Consider the following 20246-nt stretch of genomic DNA (forward strand, 5'->3'; position numbering starts at 1 on the left):
TACTTCTGCTGTTAAATAACTAAGGTTAAAAGGTATGAAATATCTTTAAGTGCATCCAGAGGATTGTATACTTAATTGGTTTGTTTTGCTGTGCAAAATGTGTATATTTGATTTATAAATCAGCACTATCATAATGTATATTCACTTGTTTTGGCATTTGTAAGTTTCAATGAAAATATTAAATTTTTTAATCAAAAACTCTGATTAGTAAGTTTTAAGAGTAATTAAACCACCATTTCCACTGTACTGAAATTCTAAGATGAGGTGAGTGCCAGAACAGTACTATTTCATTCACCTTACCTTTTTTCTGGAGTTTTCTTCCCAGCTTCCTCACTTCCCTATGCAATGCGGTGCTACTGGACCAGCACCATGATGCACAATCCGCAGATGGCAGCCACCCCCTGCTAAGGTCTGTGCTTATGCTACTACTTCTAGCAAAGGTTTTAGTCAGTGTAAATTAAATTGAATTTGGTCTCTTTCTCTTGAAGTACATATAGTTGCTATCAAAAGGGAAGCTGATAATTAAAATGTGGCAGCTTTCCAGCTCTCCCAGCCCTACTCAAATCTAAACGAAACAAAACGGTGGTGGCCTGGGCAGACCGACAGCAGCACAGCGTCAGGGAGGCAGAAGCTGCAGGCCACTGCAGGCGGACAGCCTTTGTTACAGCCTTGTTTCTCGCAGCCTGTATCTGCCCCAATCCTGTTGGTTAGATTCCCAGGGAACGAAGCAGCCAGCTGCAGCCACACAAAATGAAGACCCTCAGCCTTATCTAACAGATAAAGCGCAGTGCTGGACCTGTACTCCAGACTTCCTTTCCCCACCTGCTGAAGTACAACTACACGTAAGGTTTTAAGAGACATTTGCAATTATTTAAAAATTCATTAAAATATTCAACTTTATTAACAGTATATTTACATTTTCTTTTCCTGCTCTTGGTCAACCATGGTGAATGTTCAAAGGTAAAAAAGCATTAAGCAATAACCACAAGATGAAAACATTTTAAACCTATACAATACTTTATACACAAATTTATACAAAGGAACACTTAAATAATACAACTGGACACAAAAATATACACTTTTAGAGAAATTCACATCAGTACTTGTATAAAGCTCTCTTCTGTACTAAGGGTCCTGAAAATTTAGGACTAAAACATTAGCTCTGTAATGCAAAAGGGTTATTTGTGACAGTCCTCAAAGGCCACTATATAGCACACTGACATATTCAAGGCTATCAGCTTATATTTCAGTCTGTGTATTCAAGTTTTGAGGTCCTTTATGATTACGCAAACATCAGAAATATAGTGGTACAATAAACGGTACTCAAGAAAGCAGTTTTAGAGCCAGTATTAAAATCTGTAGGCTCAAAACACCCACTTAGTATTTAAACAAGTGTTTGATACTACCGTTTATTCAAAAATAGAAAGAGTAAATGCACTTACATAAAAATAACTTTTACTGTTCAGCAAGCGTGCTCATGTGATTTTTATATTAGTACAAACTTAAAAAAAACCCTGCCATATGACCTTTAAAATAAATGATACCAATTCACCTTCTCCCTACTTGAGTACATTTACATTAAGGCTTTGAATCATCTGACCCAAGATTTTACAGCATTAAAATGAATGGGTCTGCATGGATGCTAGTATGTCTCACTGAGACTTAGCACGACTAGAATTAAAGCTCACCACCTTAAGGAACAGAAGGACACATGCTCATGCCTTGACTCTATTCTTTGTCTCCGAACTAGAATGTAAAGTTTAGTAGTAACAGTATTTCCTGGCAAGAGATGAGTATGTAACCATTTTGAAAAGCAAATTACTAATTCAATGGCGACGTCTTTGGAGAAACTTCGGGTTTTAAATTCCTATGGACTTCATGCAGAAAGCTACTTCTTAAGATTACCTTAAGAAATTACATTTTGATGGAATTGGAATGTGTATCCCAAACTGCTGATGCAAAATAAGTCTCAAAGTTCTCCTGGATTTTTGTCATACATTTGTATCTTGCAGTAATGGTTCTTTAGCTTCACCGGGAGCCTGCGGACTGTGGGGATGGCCATGGCTGCCACAGTGTTTCTTCCAGTTGCTGGATCGTACATTTAGGTTGGTGTGTTCGGGAATAAACAAGGCAACAAGTAGTGCCAACAGCACAGAGCATGCTCCAAATAAGAATGGGGGTCCAGGAATTATAGAATTCTGAAAGCAACAACAGTAACACCACAAAGTATTAACAAGCCTTCAGACACATGGTTACAGCCCACAGCTAACTGCACAAGGCTCAGGAGCAACTCTGTCTCGCTATGCTACCCAGCGCAGCGTTTGTCCCCTGCGGACAGGGTATTGCATCCTAAGGCTCCGGAGAGGGAGCATATGATTCCCATTAATGCTGGCCCACTTCCTTTCCTAGCGTGAATCCTTCCTGCTTAGTTTCCTCAACAAATTAATTATTAGGAACTAGAAAAAAGAATACAGAGAGCTTGGTTAAAGGGCAACAAAACAAAAATGGATGACATGTGAAAGGAAAATACAGTGTCAAGGAGACAAGAAACAGCACAGGATGCTGCTGGGACCGGTCCCTCCTTCCCTCCATCTATTCTCTTTACAAGGGTCAGCAGCTGTATCTATTTGAAAGTTAACCTCACCCGTACCGCCTAGTTAAAACCAAGCAAACCCATCAACAGCCCTCCCCCGGAGTGATTCGAGAACCTCTGTTTGTTATGCTGGCTAACTGTAAACGAAGCATAACAAGATGTAACACAGCATCATCTCAAGAACTGGTGGGCGCACAATCCCCTCCCAGTTTCTTTGGAGTCGGTAAGTGAAAGAATACCTGCTGCAAATGGTATTGTGTGACGACGCTACCTCCTGATGGCGATTCAGGCATGGGGAGTTCACTCAGTTCGACATGGAATATATAGAATATAAAACCATAAAGTGCTGGTCCCAAACCATTGCAGAGTCCTCGAATTCCTGTTATCATCCCTTGAACAACACCTGGGAGAAGCCAAATACACCGTTACCGGGCTATTTTTAATGGATCAGCAAGGCTCTGTTCACTTCACCTTTGAACCGGCACGAGCAGGGAAGTGGCTCTAAATGGTGTTGCGCTATGGGTAGCGATACACGGGGGCACAGAAAAGCCGGTACTGCAGCGCACGCCGGGTGGTTTTCCATCTCCCCGTTCGGCACAGAGTAGTCCTGCCCCTGCCGTGCTCATTCAGAGACCGGTACGACACTTTCTCACACAGGAGGGAAAGCGCTGTACGCAACCCGGACAACTAAGCAAGTCTGCTAAATATTTTGCTGCAGATGGGACCTGTTCAGCGTTTTCCCTCTGTGCCAAACACCGCAATACACACAGATCACAACTTCCAAGAAACTTGGATTGTAACATTTTGTGACCTGTGCTGGTGTACGGGCTGGTCAGTGCCGAGATTCAGGCTGATGGACCAGCACGATGATGACACCCTGACACGTCTGTCTTCACGGGACTCCAGACTAGAATGCAAAGTACTGGGACAACACCTACCCTGTTGGTCAGCGTCAGCAGTTCGTGAAACCAGTGCGCTTACAGCCGGGAAAGTAATACTGGACATGGCCGCCACCGCACCCGCTGCCCACATCATCCTGCAAAACACACCCAAAGTAATGGCTCTGCATGGACAGCGCTCATATGCGTATGTACACGTACGTGTGCTCACTCATGCTTAAGTGTCTCCCTTTGATAAAGGATAAAATGCAGGAAAACACCATATTGTTCAGATATCGAAATGAAATTTACATACCATGGTTCTGATCCAAAGCCATACCACGCAAGTTGTAGTATTTGAAATCCTAGACCCAGTAGGATGGTATTTTTATTTCCAATGGATCGCATAAGTAAACTCAAAACTATTGTCTGACAGGGAGCAGGGGGGAGTAAAGAAAAAAAAAAAAGTAACATTTTATTCTAAATATTAAAAACATGCAAATAATATATTAATTTTAAAAAGCCCAGTAAAATTCTCCAAAAGCAGTAGTTGCCAAGTATCCAGGAGCCAAAAAACCAGCAGTCATTTAGCAAGTAATATGACCAACTGCCGCCCCTTCTTCAGTGCACAAGGATTGAATTTTCCCAACACAATATGCCTTGGATATTAATGAACCAAACCCTGGCTGGCAAGCTGCTCTTTTTTCATCTACATTAAAGCGGGGTGTTAATCAATTGTTAGAGACTTAGAAAAACAGCTGCAGAAAAGGTGAGTCAGGTTTCTGCAAGCTCTCCACAGTGCTTAGTGCTTTCAGAGTTACCAAACCCATGCTGTATGTAGCAGTAACTCACCTGTGCGATAATGGAAAGAATCCCAAGGACTGCTATAAATGCTGCAACACTTTCAGATGAAAATCCCATTATCTGTATGAAAAAAAGGCAGTTTGATTATTAACGGTAAACCATGTACTATGACATCACAAACATCGCACACAATGCGGTAGACTGGTATTATTCAACTCCTCCCTAACTTAGAAAAAAGGTTCTTCAGGGTTTGGTTTTGTTGTGGTTTTGGTTTTGGGTTCCCCCCCCCTTTTTTTTTTTGCCATTAAATCAAGTAAGTACACAAAAATAAAGGGGCATAGATAGAAAACAAGTAAATGGTTCCCTCAAAGAATAAAAAAACCTCGTTTAACATAGTGAACCTCATGGTCCGAGAATGATGCAAAGAACTACATAATAGGAGAAACTGTTACTTCATAGTCTCTCGGTTTGTCTCTCTAAAAGAAGACAATAACAGAACAGCAAGTGACTTAAATCAGCTGCTGGAAGCTTTTAAATTATACTAGTTATCTGCACTTTCTGTATTAATAAAAATATTTCAGCAACACTGAAGACTTCCCTATAAATTTCTGTTCATTTCAAAACTTTAAAGTTACCTGTCTGAGGTATAGGAAGAAGCTGGAATATTGACCTGCCTCTGGGAGGTAGGAAAGAAAGACTGTTATGCAGATTAGCAGCACAATTGAGTCCTGGCCGACTTTCTTCAGTGACTGTGGGGAAAAAAAAAAAAATAGAAGTATTGTAAAACGTTCAGCCTTCATATTCAAAAAGCATCTCTAGTGTGAATCTGAAAAGCGTGTCAATTAATGCAGCTACTACGTGGGACCACCAACACATTCCCTGCATGTTTAGCAGGCTTGTTGGCCAAAGTATTAGCAGCAACACAAACTTAAACCTGAAAAAAGATGGGCTTTGTTCTCCAAGCCTGAAACATGGTAAATTCAGTCTTCCCTGTCTCAAAAGCTCAACATTTAAAAAGTAACAAAATATTCCATATTTCAGTAGCTTACTGCAAAAGGGTCAGCCTGTTCCCACGAAATGGGTGCACCCCAGGATGCTGGCCTCATCTTCTCTGGCAGCGATTCTGGTACAGCAACAAGAATAAAACAAATGTCTAACAAGGCTATTGCTGTAGCCAGGACCACAACCAGGCTGTCTCCGTAGACTCGACCAAGGTAGGCACCAATAGCGGGGCTGGTAACTAAACTTGCCGCAAAAGTTGCCGAAACCTGGAATAAATAACAGCCGGTAAGATTTTCAGTTATATGGTCAACAACATTATTGCCCACTTAGCATTTTCAGGAGTCTACCCATTTTAATCAGGCAACCATTAAAAGTAACCTTTTTCCTGTGACACTCTGGCAGCATCTGTGTTATTTCAGACAAAGGTTTTCCAAAAATATGGGGGTTTTTTGATAACTGGACAGCAATGTGAGGCTCCCAGCACTCTAGTATGTACTGACATAATTAGGTTTAATTAACTATACAGCATGCTGGTATCTCTGGGAAGCGATGAGCTGCATTTAATGCTCATATTAGTGAAATATGCGATGCCTGTTAAGAACAACACGACATGTATCAAGGGCATATTTAATATGCTGGTTAATCCAACTGGGTACCATGGGTCTTCACAAAGAAGTTTCCAGTTAACCAGCTGCCCTTGTTGTGGAAGATGTTAACTTAAAACTGAAGGAACTTTCTCGGCATATCTCAATCCCTGACGTATACAGGCAGAAAGAAACTATTTAGTTCTATACCCATTGCTTCTGGCTCTTGCTGCTGAATATGACAGTGGATTCTGTCACTTGAACACAACAAATAATTCCGCTAACCCACAACACGCAGGGCTGGGAAGGCTCCTGAGACCTGGCAGGTTATCAAGAGGTAACGCAGCAGCGGAGGCCAGAGGTAAGAACTTAAAGCAGACAAGTTTTGGCTACATTTGTTCTGAAATGAAGTGCAGTGACTGGAGACAAGCAGAAGTAGTCAGGATACCATACAAGAGCACTTCCAGCATTAACCAGGAGCAAGGTTAGATTTTTGAGAAGATGACAGAGTAGCACTAGTGTGAGAAACAATGGAGCAATAACCAAAGCCTCTCAAATTACATCATTAACACCGATAATAACTGCTAAGACACACATCTGAAAGACAGCTTTTAACACAGTTGTGTTTTGTTTAAGTTAGATAGTTAAATATCAAGAGATACAGGACTGGATGACAAGAACAATTCAACAGAAAAACCTTACTCCAAACTAAAACCGACTTGCCCCAGAAGAAATAAACCCGCAATTTTGAAAAGCTCTGCCTACTGATGCTTTTAGTCCTGAATGCCACAGGAACAGAGCCAGAAAAATACATACCAAACCATAGGCCATGCTTCTTTCATGTTCTTGGGTTATGTCTGCTACATATGCAAAAACCACAGAAAACGTCACCGCAAAAACTCCAGACACGGAGATAACAGCGAAGTACCACCTAGGAACATTATATATATATAAAAAAAAATAAATCAGAACAGCTAAATAGAAACAGAAAGTCTGCATTTACAATGCAAATACGGTTCAACAGTAAATCATCTTGTCTAGCTTTCCCTGACAAATACTAACTTGGATAAAGCCCATGTGAATGTGTCCTGGTACAGTTGTGTAACTCCTTAGCGCACTGAGTACAAACAGCCTAATTTTGTAACACTGTAGAAAGCTGCTGCAAAGAAGTTACTTCTGGGAAAAGAGGTGTTAGGCTAACTCCGGCTGGATGCCTACCACCCACAGCAAATTAAGAACTTCACTATTTTGAGAAGCTGGTCATTAAGAGTCGCAACATTAGCCGAATCTTTAAGCTCTAGACACTAGCACTTGTCATTTGAAACATTAATCTACACTTAGAAAGAAACTACTCCCCAGCAAAGGGATGAAGAACCCATGAGCAAAGCGTGTGAGCAGAGAGAAAACTGAAAAGGCCGACAGGGCTACCCGCACCGCTGGCTCTGCCCTGCGTCACTGCCGCCGGGGCTATCCCAGCTGCACCCTCGGGCACAGCACCAGGCCACCAACTGAGCCCCGGCTCAGGCTCCACCTGGGAACGCAGGTGCCAGTGAAGAGCTCACTGACGCGCGCACAGCCTGAGAGCTGATGGGTTTTACAACCTGAGAAAGTAGAAAACTGCAGCAACATTTTAGGGTACGAATGGTTACTTCACGCACTAGCTAGCATTAGGTAAGGCTTTCGTTGCTGCATAGGTGGTTAGCTTTTGAGTAACAGGGCCACAGCACAGACCTACACCGTTTACTGCCCAGCGCTCTCGCATCTTTCGCAAGCGTGCTGAAGTAGGGAGCGGGGCCTGCAGCACAGCGCAAACCCGGCAGCTCCTGCAATCCTGGCCGAAGTGTGTGGCCTCACAGCAGCCACTTCAGCGTGACTGTCCTCCCAGCTCTGGCCAAAGTAATACAAGAGCCTCAGCCTTCCACAGAGCACAAACAGTACCTTACCAACGATGCTACAAACCGGCACTATATAGCAACCTTGACCAGAAATGGCAAACCTAGTGTGAAGAAATTTACCAACCATGGGCTGATCTTCATCAGTGGTATTGGCGCACAGGTGAAAAACACTGTTAGCAGCAAGAAGGACTTCCGTCCCCACACGTCAGACAGGGCACCTATGAGTGGGGCACTGAGAAACGATAGTAAGCCCTAAATGAAACAAAACGTTTTAAGTTAGAACCAAGCGGTTAGAATTACGGTAGCCAACCATACCGCAATATGGTAGCAGCCTGGGCTCTACTTTTATTAAAGTCTGATGACCATAGGGCAATGCAAAGGCAATACGGTCAAGCATTATTGATCTTCTATCCCATGTCTGATTACCTTAAATTTGAGATTTGTTACCTCAGAACTACACAAAATTCAAAATATAGATGATCCAGTCATATTAGCAGCTTTATAAACTGTGCTTTATAGTTTTATATATATAGAATTCACATAAATTTAAGTAATAGAAAATACCCTGTTCAACTCTGGAGATCATCCAGTCCAACCCCCTGCTAAAGCAGGGTCACCTGGAGCAGGTTGTACTGAATCATGTCCAGGTGGGGTTTGTCTCCAGAGAAGGAGGTTCCCCAGCCTCTCTGGGCAGCCTGTCCCAGGGCTCTGTCACCCTCACAGTAAAGAAGTTTCTCCTCACATTCAGAAGGAACTCCCTGTGCTTCAGTCTGTGCCAGTTGCCCCTTGTCCTGGCACTGGGCACCACTGAAAAGAGCCTGGCCCCATCCTCCTGACACATGCCTCTCAAAATATTTGCAGACACTGATAAAACTCCGTCTCAACCTTCCCCAGGTTAAACAGCCCCAGCTCTCTCAGCCTTTCCTCATAAGGGAGATGCTCCAGCCCCCTCATCCCCTTTGTAGCCCTCCGCTGGGCACCCCCAGTAGTTCCCTGTCTCTCCTGAACTGGGGAGCCCAGCACTGGACACAGTGCTCCAGATGTGGCCTCAGCAGGGCAGAGCAGAGGGGCAGGATCACCTCCCTCGACCTGCTGGCCATGGTCCTCCTAATGCCCCCAGGGTCCCACTGGCTCCTTGGCCCAAGGTCACACTGCTGGCTTGTGGGCAGCCTGCTGTCCTCCAGGACTTCCAGGTCCTTGTCTGCAGAGCTGCCTTCCAGCAGGTCAGCCCGGGCCCGTGCTGGTGTGTGGGGTTGTTCCTCCCTGGGTGCAGGACCCTACGCTTTGTTGAACTTCACGAGGTTCCTCTCTGCCCAGCTGTCTAGTTTGTCCAGGTCCCGCTGAATGGCAGCGCAGCCTCTGGTGTACCAGCCACTCCTCCCGGTTTTGTATCATCAGCAGGATTGCCGAGGGCGTGCCCTGTCCCTCATTCAGGCCGCTGATGAATAAGCTGAACAAGACTGGAGCCAGCACTGACCCCTGGGGAGCACCTGAGCTACAGGCCCCCAGCTGGACTCTGCGCTGCAGATCACAACCCTCCGAGCCCTGCCGTTCGGCCAGCTGTCAATCCACCTCACTGTCCAGTCACCTAACCCGCACGTCCTGAGTTTATGTATGAGGATGTTATGGGAGACAATGTCAAGCCAGTGTCACCTTACCTTTACTCCTTGAATTAGACCATTCATTAGAAATGTGTGTTTTGGGAAGGTTTCATGCAAAACCTGGAGAAGAAACATGAACACTGTCACTTACACAATATTAACTATGAATATTGCTCATGATGCAGCCAACTTCAACAGATGCACACCCACAGCAGTTTTATAGTTTCACATAATACGGAGAAAGGAAAAAGAAAAAAAAAAAAGAGACTAACCACAAATAAGCCATTTAATCTTTAATTCCCATGGGAAGTGCTTTTGAGATTTTAGCTTTACACCTGACAGAGGGAGGCCTCAGTTCTCTCAGCACTTTGGGAAGGATTCTTGTCATCCAACCTCAGTGTCTGAAGTCTAAATAGACCACACAGAACCGAGAAAATGGGTCTCAGACCAGACTCTGCCCGTTACTCTATCATCTGTAGGGGGCTGGGGAGAGGCCAGAGAGGCATCATCATCCTGCAGCGCCTCTCAGTTTGGTGAGCGGAGCCTGGATGGGCAGGTTAAAGCAGGCCCCTTTCTTGGTCTGACTCGTGCTATGTAAGATGGATTCCATTCAGTGACCGACGTGCTGTTTATACCCAAGAGACTGTTCATGGTTAACCTCAGCTTACAGGGCCACACCAAGACTGTGTTTTAGGTGGACTTTGCTTGGAGATCTTTAAGCCTTTGCTCCTTTTAATTTGTAAGGATGTGTCACTTTTGAAGGTTAAACCCAAACGGAAAGCAACCAAATAAATGAGAAAATAATTTGGTACAAACACGTTGGTATGACTGTCTTGCTAATCACAGGGAAGCTTTGACCAGTGTAACAGGGTCCGTGTTCTGAAGCTTCTGTTTAAAGCACAGCCAGGTCAGCAAAGACCTTCTACGTGTACACACACACTTGCATAGTTTTACCAAATTTCAAGCATATTTTTGTCCTTACATTTGTCATGTTTCAGCTTTCTGTAGTGTCTTGAAAGGAAGACAATTTCATTATAGTCTTACTGGTTTCAAGTCAGAAAATATTTACATGTAAGCTTGAGTGTTAGCAGAATCGCACATAAACAGCTATGCTGCATCATTATGTTGCTTTGAAGAAATAATTTGGAAGTCCTGATTCCATGCAAAAATACAAAACTTTTCATTTGCACAACAGAGCAGCTCAGTGATACATAATTTTCATTTAATTCAGAAGACGTTCAGTGCCTTTGCAGTGATCGCCCCATCTCCCACACAGCAAGAAAAAGATTAAGGGTATCACTTACCACAAGAGTGGGCGCCGTCAGGAGTCCCCAAGCAAAAAACTCCAGGAAGATCACTATAACAGCGTGGTAGACACTAGGTGAACCTATTCCTTGAGGCTAAAACAAGAGAAAAAACAAGCGATTTAAACACCTCATAATCTACCAGTCATGAGAAATGCATCTAACGCTAAAAATAGAGGGATTCAGAAATGAAACAGGATTCAACACATCAGAATACAGTTATTCAAGCTAACTGGTACTGAGTGAAATTCCTTTTTAACCCTTTGTTGCCAACATCCTGAAAAGTCTTAATCCTCCACAGAATACAAAGTGCGCTCCCATCTCAAATTAAAAAATAAACCTTTTGTACTGCCAGTCTGGGAAACAAGGATGCCACTGCAAGTGGAAACAGACTGTTCTTTGGAGAATTAAGTTCCTTTTCCTCAAGAAAAATGCTTACGCGCACACAACGCTCCATGAAAATAAAGTTTTCATTATTTCAAAACACAGCAGTGTTCACACTCAGCTACCCCAAAGTCTAATTACCCGGTCTATCAAACAGCTTTATCGTACTTCTGTTACTAAAAGGCACCATGGCTACGTAAACTTTGACAGCTCTAAATTAGGGAAGAAAACCATAAACAATGAATGCCAGAAGTGAATCTCAGGAACAGCAGTGATTGCTTCCTAAATACTGAGAACAGGCCCATTAGATGCAGTGTGCTTCAAATGTAGGAAGAGATCTGGATAAAAGATTTGAAGTAAGGAACATTAAACTCTTTGGTCATTTAGTATAATCATAAGTAGCTTTTGAGGAGAACAAAAAGCACAGGTGGGACAACCTGCTCATCTCACATACTCTGTAAATGCTACCCTGTCAAACGACATGCCACAGGTCTTCATTTGCAAATTGAGGAAACTGCACTCATTACTTTCATATGAAGGTAGCAGGAATAACTCATCAGAAATCTCATATGCATTCTTCAAGCTTGGCGGGGCTGCCTTAACATCTGCTTCCCTGGCTTTGTGTGAAGGTGAGTTACTAACAGAGCGGCACCGATTTGATCAGACCTAGGAGCACTTAGGTTAAGGTCCTCAGCTGCCTCTCACGAAGGCTCGGGGCGCCTTACCAACGTGCGTAAGTATCTGATGGGAGGGAGTAAAGACAACACAGCCGGACTCTTCTCAGAGGCATCAGTGACAGGACTGGAAGCACACACAAAAACAGGAAATTCTACTTAAACTTTGCACAAAAGAACCCCCTCTTGGAAACAGGTTGCCCAGTGAAGTTGTGGAGTCTCCATCCCCCAAACTTGACTGGACACGGCCCTGAGCAAACTGTTAGAGCTGACCCTGTCTGAGGGAAAAGAGGGGGCAGCTAGAATCAGGTGCCTTCCAACCCCAAACACCACAATTTTTAAGTTTCGGTTAGGTAATACTTGAGTCTTTCTTTTATTACAAGATTTGTGCAAGTCATACACAGCTTTTCTTTCCAGATTCTAGTATTTCCAACAAAGGGAAAAAAGCCCTAAGCCTTTTGAGCAACTGTAGGAAATAAATACAGAAAACCACACCGGCCATTCACCCCTACTGCCAGAAAAGGTCATAATTTTCAAAAGGAACCGTATCAATATGTAAAAGGTGAGCTACAGAAGTACCTTAGCACTGTGCTATTTTTCTTTCCCCAGCTCTCTTCAGTAAATACAGATGTACCAAACAGACACTGTTGCAATTTTTTCAGCCTGTTCTCTTAAGAAGGTAAATTAACAGTCTTTATCGGTACAGAAAGCAGCTATAATTATCTTCACTTCCCACAATTCCCTTCCCTTTCCACCCACAACCCTTATTTTAGTTTTGGGTTAAAAATTTGTCCAGCTCTGCGCTGAGCTGTTTGGCTCAGTCTCACACAGAACATCAGGTTTATTCTTATAGTCCCCAGATTCCTGTCAAGTTACTGTCTCATGACCCCCCAAAGGTATTTATTACAGATGGTGAGGCAGGGCTCAAAAAGCATCCCTGTCCCTCCAAGCACCGGGGTCCGAAGCACCTCCATTCTGTTCACATACAGCAAACCCAAGCTCAGCAGCCACGCTACCTGGTCCAGTTCTGGGCAGCTACTCAGAGATGACACGCACAAACCAAAACAGCGGAATGAAACCAGTGGCTGTTCTGCACAGCTAAATTGTTGGCAATTTGAGAGACAAAGTGGGTGACCGCTGCCCTCTGCCATGTCATCCAGCTGTACGCAACCTGATCAGCTGTTTCCATTACATTGGCAGAAACAAACAGAAGTGACATTTAGTTCACTAGGGTTAAACTTCCTTGCTTTCGTGTTGCTAATGCTCATGTATCATTGGTAGTTATTTGTTCTTATCTATAAAAAAAAAAAAGTAATTTAGTCATATTTAGATCATAACCTCTGTAGCTATTTTTAAAGATGGTTGCAACTATAATGGAGCAAAAATATTCCGGAGGTGGAAGAAAGGGAAGGAAATTAGTAAGTGGTTACATTACAATGCATTAAGATGTATTATGTGCATTCAGCCCACAAGAAACAAGTGCTAGTCTGATGTACATTCCTAACCCAACACGTACAGTGCAGGTGTTTGGTATCCAGCCCTGTCTTACTCTACAAACCTGCCCTGCTGCACTTTACAAACTGGCTAATGTAGCGTAATGTAATGTAATAACCTAAGCGTAACCAAATCAGGAGGCCTTACACCTGGAGATTAAAGATAGGGAGCCTTTGTGGGAACAGCCTGCAACTAAGATGTTACAGTGAGAGTAACAGCAACCTGTCTCTGCAACCACGTAGCCAGAACACGGCGTCCTTACGGTTGGCAAAATCTGTGGCACAAAATTGTGCTCCAAGAACGCCCCTTTCCCTAGACAGAGAGAAAATGTATTTAACATTGTGTACTGTCAGTCATACCAGTGATAGAAAGTATCTATGCCAGGCAACCCAAAGAAGACACATCTGACAGCAACAGAGTAACTATCAAAGCAACAAAGGTATCAGATACGAGATCACAGCTGCGGCTCCTCCGCGGGAAAGGAAAAAGGCACCGAATGAAGTACTAGGCTCTGATTCTCTCTAGCATTGCCCAGGCGTACCTCCTAACTCACTTCATGGCTGCTTCAAAAACGCGTAATTCTTGCATAAGATGAATTCCAAGCGGTCATAAAGGAAGGCAAAATTAAGAACAGCATGGAAACCACTTCACTGGTGTTACTGCCTTGCCTTTGGTGAATCTGGCAACGCACACTTGAGTACACACACCATTACATATTTTTTTCCCTGCAATACAGCTACTAAGCTGCAAAGAGAACAGCACAAAAATGCCCCCACCCACCGACTCACCAAGGGGACCCAGCATAACCTGCGGCAGGGGGACAGGCTTAGCAAAGGAAATTGGGTGGGTTTTCCCTTTTGCTCGCTTTTTTTTTTGCCACGTAAGAATCAGTAGTTAAAAGTGACATTAAATTAAATTAATGGAAGCTCCCCATCAGTAAACTTTTTGTCTGTGACACTGCCTCATTAAACAGCTGTATATATTCTTGCCAGCAAGTCACACAATTTTCTTTGATGTCAGTTTCAAAATAAACCAATTGGGCTGGAAACTGCACACTTAGATGATCGATTAGTTACTGATTTGCCAGTTGGAGGCATTCAAGATATGGGCCGTTTTCATTTACCTGTTCCCCATAATATCACATAACACATTGGGTAAGCAAAGAAACTAAGGAGACTGAGCACAGAAGGCTAATTAAATGTTTCAGCAAACACTAAAAAAAAAAAAACCAACAACCAAGCATAAAGCTTTTGCTGTCATGATAAACAACACTCTGCTACATCAGACTGTATAACTTTAAAATTTTATTTAACAAATTCTCAAAACATTTATTTGAAAGCAGCAAATATCACAAGCTGGTACTTCTTGTTATCTAACAACAATCTACATCCCTTCAGGTAATGTTTATAAGCCCGTTTCCCCACAGTTTTAGAAACAACTGAAAATCATACAAAACTGATGCAGTTTTGGACACTGCTTTTGAAACTGGTGGGGAAACACTGAATGCAGCACCATAAGTACCACTGAATGCAGTTATTATATCATCCTGTTTCCTTCCTTGGCAAAAGAAAGTTAAAGCTGAGAGAGAAAGGAAACTTGCAAGTACACTGTATTTAAATCAGCGATTACTACAGAGAGAAATTCTGAAGCCTTGTGTCCCACAAGTGACAGCATTTACTCTGCTTCAGTTACTCATTCTAAAATATTTGCATTTAACATTTGTACAAGGTAATCTCATGTGTTTTCCCCTTAACAAAGAGTAGGAAAAAATGTCCTGGAAAACATCAGCATCCATCACTGGAATTAGTTTTGCTTCTTACCACTGAGTAATGCAGTTGATGACTGGTTTGATGAACAACTATAGTGACTCTGCACCTCCCTCTTCTCCATTACTGTTCCAAAAACACAAACCGAAGGGCCACCGCCACCGAGCCTGTCAAGATGTCTCTTTATTTGAAATAATGACACTGTATTTAGAAGAGCGCACATCAAAGCTACACCATGTTACCCAGCAGAAACAAATCCTGGGGTGATGACACACATTGGAAGAGACGCTACACATCAGTCAAAAAGCACCAAGCTCCGGCAGCCAAAGCACTCAACAGCTTCCTTTCTTTTTAAAAATTATGTATTTAAGAGGAAGCATGACGGCGGCAGGGAACTGCAAACCACCTCTTCCAGGCACCCTTTGCAGGGCTTCCACGATGCAAGGCCCTGCCCCACTCGCCGGCCCGCTCTCAGGGGTTACGGGGCGGGGGGGGAGAGCAGGCCGGGCCCTGCCCCCCGCAGCGCCGCTCCCTCGCCCCGCTCGGCCCTTCCCGCGCTCCCGCACAACGGCCCGCCCGGGCCACCGCGCCGCCAGCCGCGGCCACCGGCTCCTCCCTCCGCCCGGATTCACTTCGGCCATTCCGCTGCCGCGCCAGGTGCAGACGCGCCGGCGGCCGCAGCTGCCCGCGCCCGGCTCCTGAGGCGGCGCTCGCCCTGAGCGCCCCGAGCGCCGGCACGACGGGGCCGACCCGCACGGCCGCGCCAGCCGCACGGGCGCCCCTCGGGCCGCGGAGCCCGCGCCAGCCCGCCGCGTAAAGGAAACCGAAACCCCGGCACAGAGCTCAGCCCGGCGCCGGGGCCGGCCGCGGCCCGCTCGCACGCCGCCGCCCGAGACCCGCGGGCCCCCCGGCCCCCCGCCGCACCTGCCGCGGCCCCCGCCGCGCCCCCCGGCCCCGCCCGGCCTCACCGTCCCGCCGTCCTTAATGATGATCTTCTTGGCCAGCATGATGCTGCGGTTCACGGCGCGTTTCTTCTTCTTACCCCCCTGGGTCATTTTACCATCCTACCGCCCCGGGGGGGCGCGGCGGCAGCAGCGGACCCTCCCCAGCAGCCGGGCCTTCGCCTCGCCTCGCCGCCCCGCGCGCCCGCCGCCCCCGCTCACGCACCCGGCGCCATCTTGGCCGGCCGCCCCCGCGCGCAGCCGCCGCCGCGCATCACGCGATCGCCCCATTGGCCGGCCGCCGGTCACGTGCGCGGAGCGAGCCCGGCCCCCGGCCCCGCCCGGCCCCGCCGCGCCGAGCGCCCCACCGCCACGAACGCGGCCGGCCGCGGGTGCAGCCCGTGCCCCGGCCCCAGCAGCGCGCCCGGCCGCAGCGCCCCGGGCGGGCCGGCCCGTCCTCCTGCGCGACCCTCCCCGGGTACCCGCCGGCCACCCCTGCGCCGCTGCAGGCGCCCGGCTCCCCCCCGGCCCGGCGGCACCGGCTCCCCGTGCCCCTCGCAGGCCCGGTCCCCCTCAGATCCCGCAAGCAGCGCCTGCGCCCCCGCCCCGGCCGAGCCCCGGCGCTGTCTCCCGCCGCTCCCTCTGCCCCGCGCCGGCCCAGGGCCCGTTCTCAGCCGGTGTACCCGAGAGGCGTTTCCAGAGCGCAGCACGCAACCCCAGACACAGCTCGTCCAAACCCAACCCGGAGGCGCCGCTTTCTCACTCCCAAGTGTTAAAACTCACAAAAGTTTTAACACGTTTAAACGGGCAGGCCACTTGGGGCCCCGGTTTACCACGCAGCCCGCACACAGTAAGGTAATGGGGATCCCAAGGCATCGTACCCACTGGTGGCGAAAATCTCTTAAAAAATTGCACTAGCGCTATAAATTTTTATGTGGCTTACAGCCTAAATTTACTCACTGCTGATACCTGGCAGCACTAAATGGAGCAACACCCGTCCACATCCAGTGCCACTACATGCACCACCTCAGACACAGCTCTCCACGGCCATATCCACATACCAGCCTTTGCACTTTTTTTCACTCCATCCTCTATCTTCCAGCCCCCTTACTGCACATTCCTGCCTCCCCCAAAATCTCAGCCGTGCATTAACACCTTCCGTGTCCACACCAACAGCGGCTGCCACGCTGCACCTCAGCCCTGACGTGCGGGCCTGTACTGGGGCTCCCTCACCGCGCACACCGCTGTGCCAACACAGGGGTGTCAGCCGCTCACCGTAAGATCACATGGGCTGAAGTTAAACTCTTAGCCTTAAGACCAAGCACCCTTTTATGTCATCATATTGCAGCTTTTAAGGAATTCAGCATTTCACGAGGCTCAGCCCTGCTCAGGCCTACAGGTATATGCTGGCCTTGCTGTGGGACAAAGGCTCTAGTTCATGACACAAAGTGTGGATCTACCCGGCTACCCACAGGGGAAAAAGGGTGTCGCAGCCATTGCTATTATCAGTCATTTGTTACAAGTCTTACTAAATTATGCCAAGTACGTGACAATTCTATTCCAGGGTTTCTCACCCCTTCTACTTGAAAAGGAGAGGGGTCTAAAATTTTGGCATGGCTTCCAGTCTGCTTGGGGAGAGTGATGTTACACTTCGGCAGGAAACTCAGCACACAGACATGTAGGTGACATGTAAGAAACTCACGTAAAAAAGTTAACACAACTACATCTCAGCAAAAACATTTTGTAACTAGACTGACTAAACAGCCGGTTTTCTATCCACACCTTTATATTAGACCAACCCCTGTTACTGATGTCATTATCCTCCCAAACAGTACCTCTTAAACATCCCGTTTGCTCACGTAGGCTGAGCAGATAGTTCAAGTTAAGAATTCCTAAATTTAGACTAAACTCTAGATAAGTATGACTTGCTTTTGCTGTCATGAATTTCAGCCAGCTACACGTTTCGAAATATCAAACTCCACTTACCTATGTAAATCCTGACATAATCCACTCTGCCATTATTTAACTGAGAGAGAAATTCCTGACATTTAATCTCCTGAAGAAGAGAAACAAAAATTGGCCGTTACACCTAAATACCCATAGTGTTCAAACTTCTATACAAAGTAAATGCATGATGCTACCCGCTAGCTGCAGAGGACCATTACCATCTTTTTGGAAGCAGAATCAAAACAGAGTACTTCTGATGTCCCCAAAGGAAACCCTTGACTCCAAAGCACAGACAAATGATGGTTTCAATTAAGAGTTCTACAGACTGCTTTCAGGGCAAACTCCAGGACCACTGTCTCCTGCATCCCAGTAACTCTGTACCAGCTATGCTCCTTTGGTTAGTTGATTAATAATTAATATCTGTCACCTAATGGCCTAAAAGTTTCAGTTTAAATCATGCTGCATGTGATCACTAAGATCAGAGTGGAACTGACAAAAAGAAATGACAGAAATGAAGTGTCCTGAAAATTATTGCTGCATAGCTGGTGAAATAACCTGATTTTATTATATACATCTCTGGAAAGGACAGGGAAACATGTTGTCCACCATCTACAGCAATCTGTTTGTGAATTCCGTTCAGGTCTCTGACATACTGTAAATTATGGATATACAAAAACATCAGCTTCTAAGTTGTAACGTGAATCAACAGACTGCATTGTATTTTAGAGCGTACATTGTACTGTTCACTACTGTCAAAATTAAACACTTAAAACGGGGCAGACTTGTGGCAAAACTTTTCTACAAAGGATCACTGTGCTTTACAATTGCACACCATATATATATATATATATGACTTGGTACTTGACAGCCAGACTTCCCCTGCCACTCCCAGTTCAGAAACCGCAGTCCTGAACCAGTAGATCAGGGTTTTCAGACCAGGAGAGTGCAGAGACAGACAGTCACAAGAACACTGCTCAAATGCAATTCACAAGAAGTCACAATACAGTGGTCAAAAAGAAGCATGTCTCAGTCAAAATCAAACTTGTGGCAAAATTCAGTAGGCTGTAAGTTAAAAGGTACTATTAACAAACTTCTTACAATAGCCTTCTGGACTTTATAGAAAACTATGCCAAAAATTACATTCTGAAATAATAAATATTTATTAAACTACTTTTATTTCTGCTAAAATATGCATAAGGCAAGCCTCTCCATTTACAAAGGTCTCCAACAGTTTTGTATCATACTCTTAATAAAGACAGTGCTTAATTTTAACTACTTTATTACTATAGCAACATTAACTACACAAACGGGAGAACCACCCCCACCCCCCCCACCCCCCATATTTTACCTCAATATGGATTAAAAAAAAGAGACTATATTAGTTCATGTAAGATGCACTCCATGTTTCAGCACTGTTAAACCAAAAAAAAAACCTGTTTCCACACTGCCTGGCAACAATATATTAGAACTGTATTCAGTGTAATCACACACAAATAACAACATCAACATATAAAATATCCTCAGACTACTTTAAAAATTTTCCTACAGTTTTTGAAGATATGATTTATATTTGGTTTATATATTTAAAATTAGATTTAAAACATATTGACAATACAGACTAGCTTTTAACAATCTAAAGAGGTGTTATTCATGGCTGCAAATATAAACATATGCATATAAGCAATTCTTACTGAGCTACACGTTGCTAATGAAATTAATATGGCTAATTACAGTCAGAATGATGACGGAAGGTTGAACACAAGAATTAAAAATGTCGTGTTTACTTTTGGATGCAAATGTGCAGCAGACATTCAAAAATGAGCATGGAATGGCACCTCAGGACAGATTTATTTTTTTTCCTCTAGAAAGAGTTATAAATTCAGCTAGCAGGAAATAATTAGAAAAATTTATAAACTCAACTGAACAGAAGTTTGGATTCACAGTAACGACAGCAGAAGATATCATCTAATTAATCCCACGTATTTTGTTGCATTTTCCCCTGCATTTTTTCCAGTAAAAATATATTAATTCTAGATATATAAAAACATAGAATGAGCTTACCTGGAAAGAGCAGAACTCTTTAGTAACTTCCTGTGGAAAATAATCAGCATTAAAAATTTAAAGAACCATGAAAACAAAGGCAAAAAAAAAGCACTTCTTGGACTTTCTTTCTTACAATACCTGAACACCACAGGTGATGAAACACTACCACATATATGGTATAATGCCAAGTTATAGATAAACATTACCTTTCTAATACACACAAAAAAACCCCCTTAATGTTTTTTAACATCTCTTTCTTACACATCATGGATTTCAGGGAAGAAAACAATGAATAATTTCCCTTGTTCATAATATGCAGCAAGAAACACTGTCACC

The 20246-nt window shown here is 44.7% G+C and overlaps 1 protein-coding gene across 2 annotated transcripts; it reads right to left on the minus strand.

Moving 5' to 3' along the window:
* Window positions 1-878: 878 nt before the first annotated feature.
* MFSD14A (major facilitator superfamily domain containing 14A) lies at window positions 879-20184 on the minus strand. 2 transcript variants are annotated; one of them, XM_055814790.1, is made up of 13 exons: window positions 19929-20184; window positions 17907-17976; window positions 10662-10757; window positions 9415-9477; window positions 7881-8008; window positions 6678-6792; window positions 5325-5543; window positions 4911-5024; window positions 4324-4395; window positions 3788-3900; window positions 3532-3629; window positions 2833-2996; window positions 879-2198 (listed from the first exon to the last, which is right to left on the minus strand). In XM_055814790.1, exons 4-13 carry the CDS (start codon window positions 9439-9441, stop codon window positions 1992-1994), a joined length of 1257 nt encoding a protein of 418 aa, XP_055670765.1. In that variant the 5' UTR covers window positions 9442-9477; window positions 10662-10757; window positions 17907-17976; window positions 19929-20184; the 3' UTR covers window positions 879-1991. The 2 variants fall into 2 exon arrangements, with proteins under 2 accessions (XP_055670765.1, XP_055670764.1); XM_055814789.1 differs by lacking the exons at window positions 17907-17976; window positions 19929-20184 and adding an exon at window positions 15948-16180.
* Window positions 20185-20246: the final 62 nt, after the last annotated feature.

Source organism: Falco peregrinus, chromosome 10 (genome assembly GCF_023634155.1).
Source record: "Falco peregrinus isolate bFalPer1 chromosome 10, bFalPer1.pri, whole genome shotgun sequence".
Lineage (NCBI taxonomy): Eukaryota > Metazoa > Chordata > Aves > Falconiformes > Falconidae > Falco > Falco peregrinus.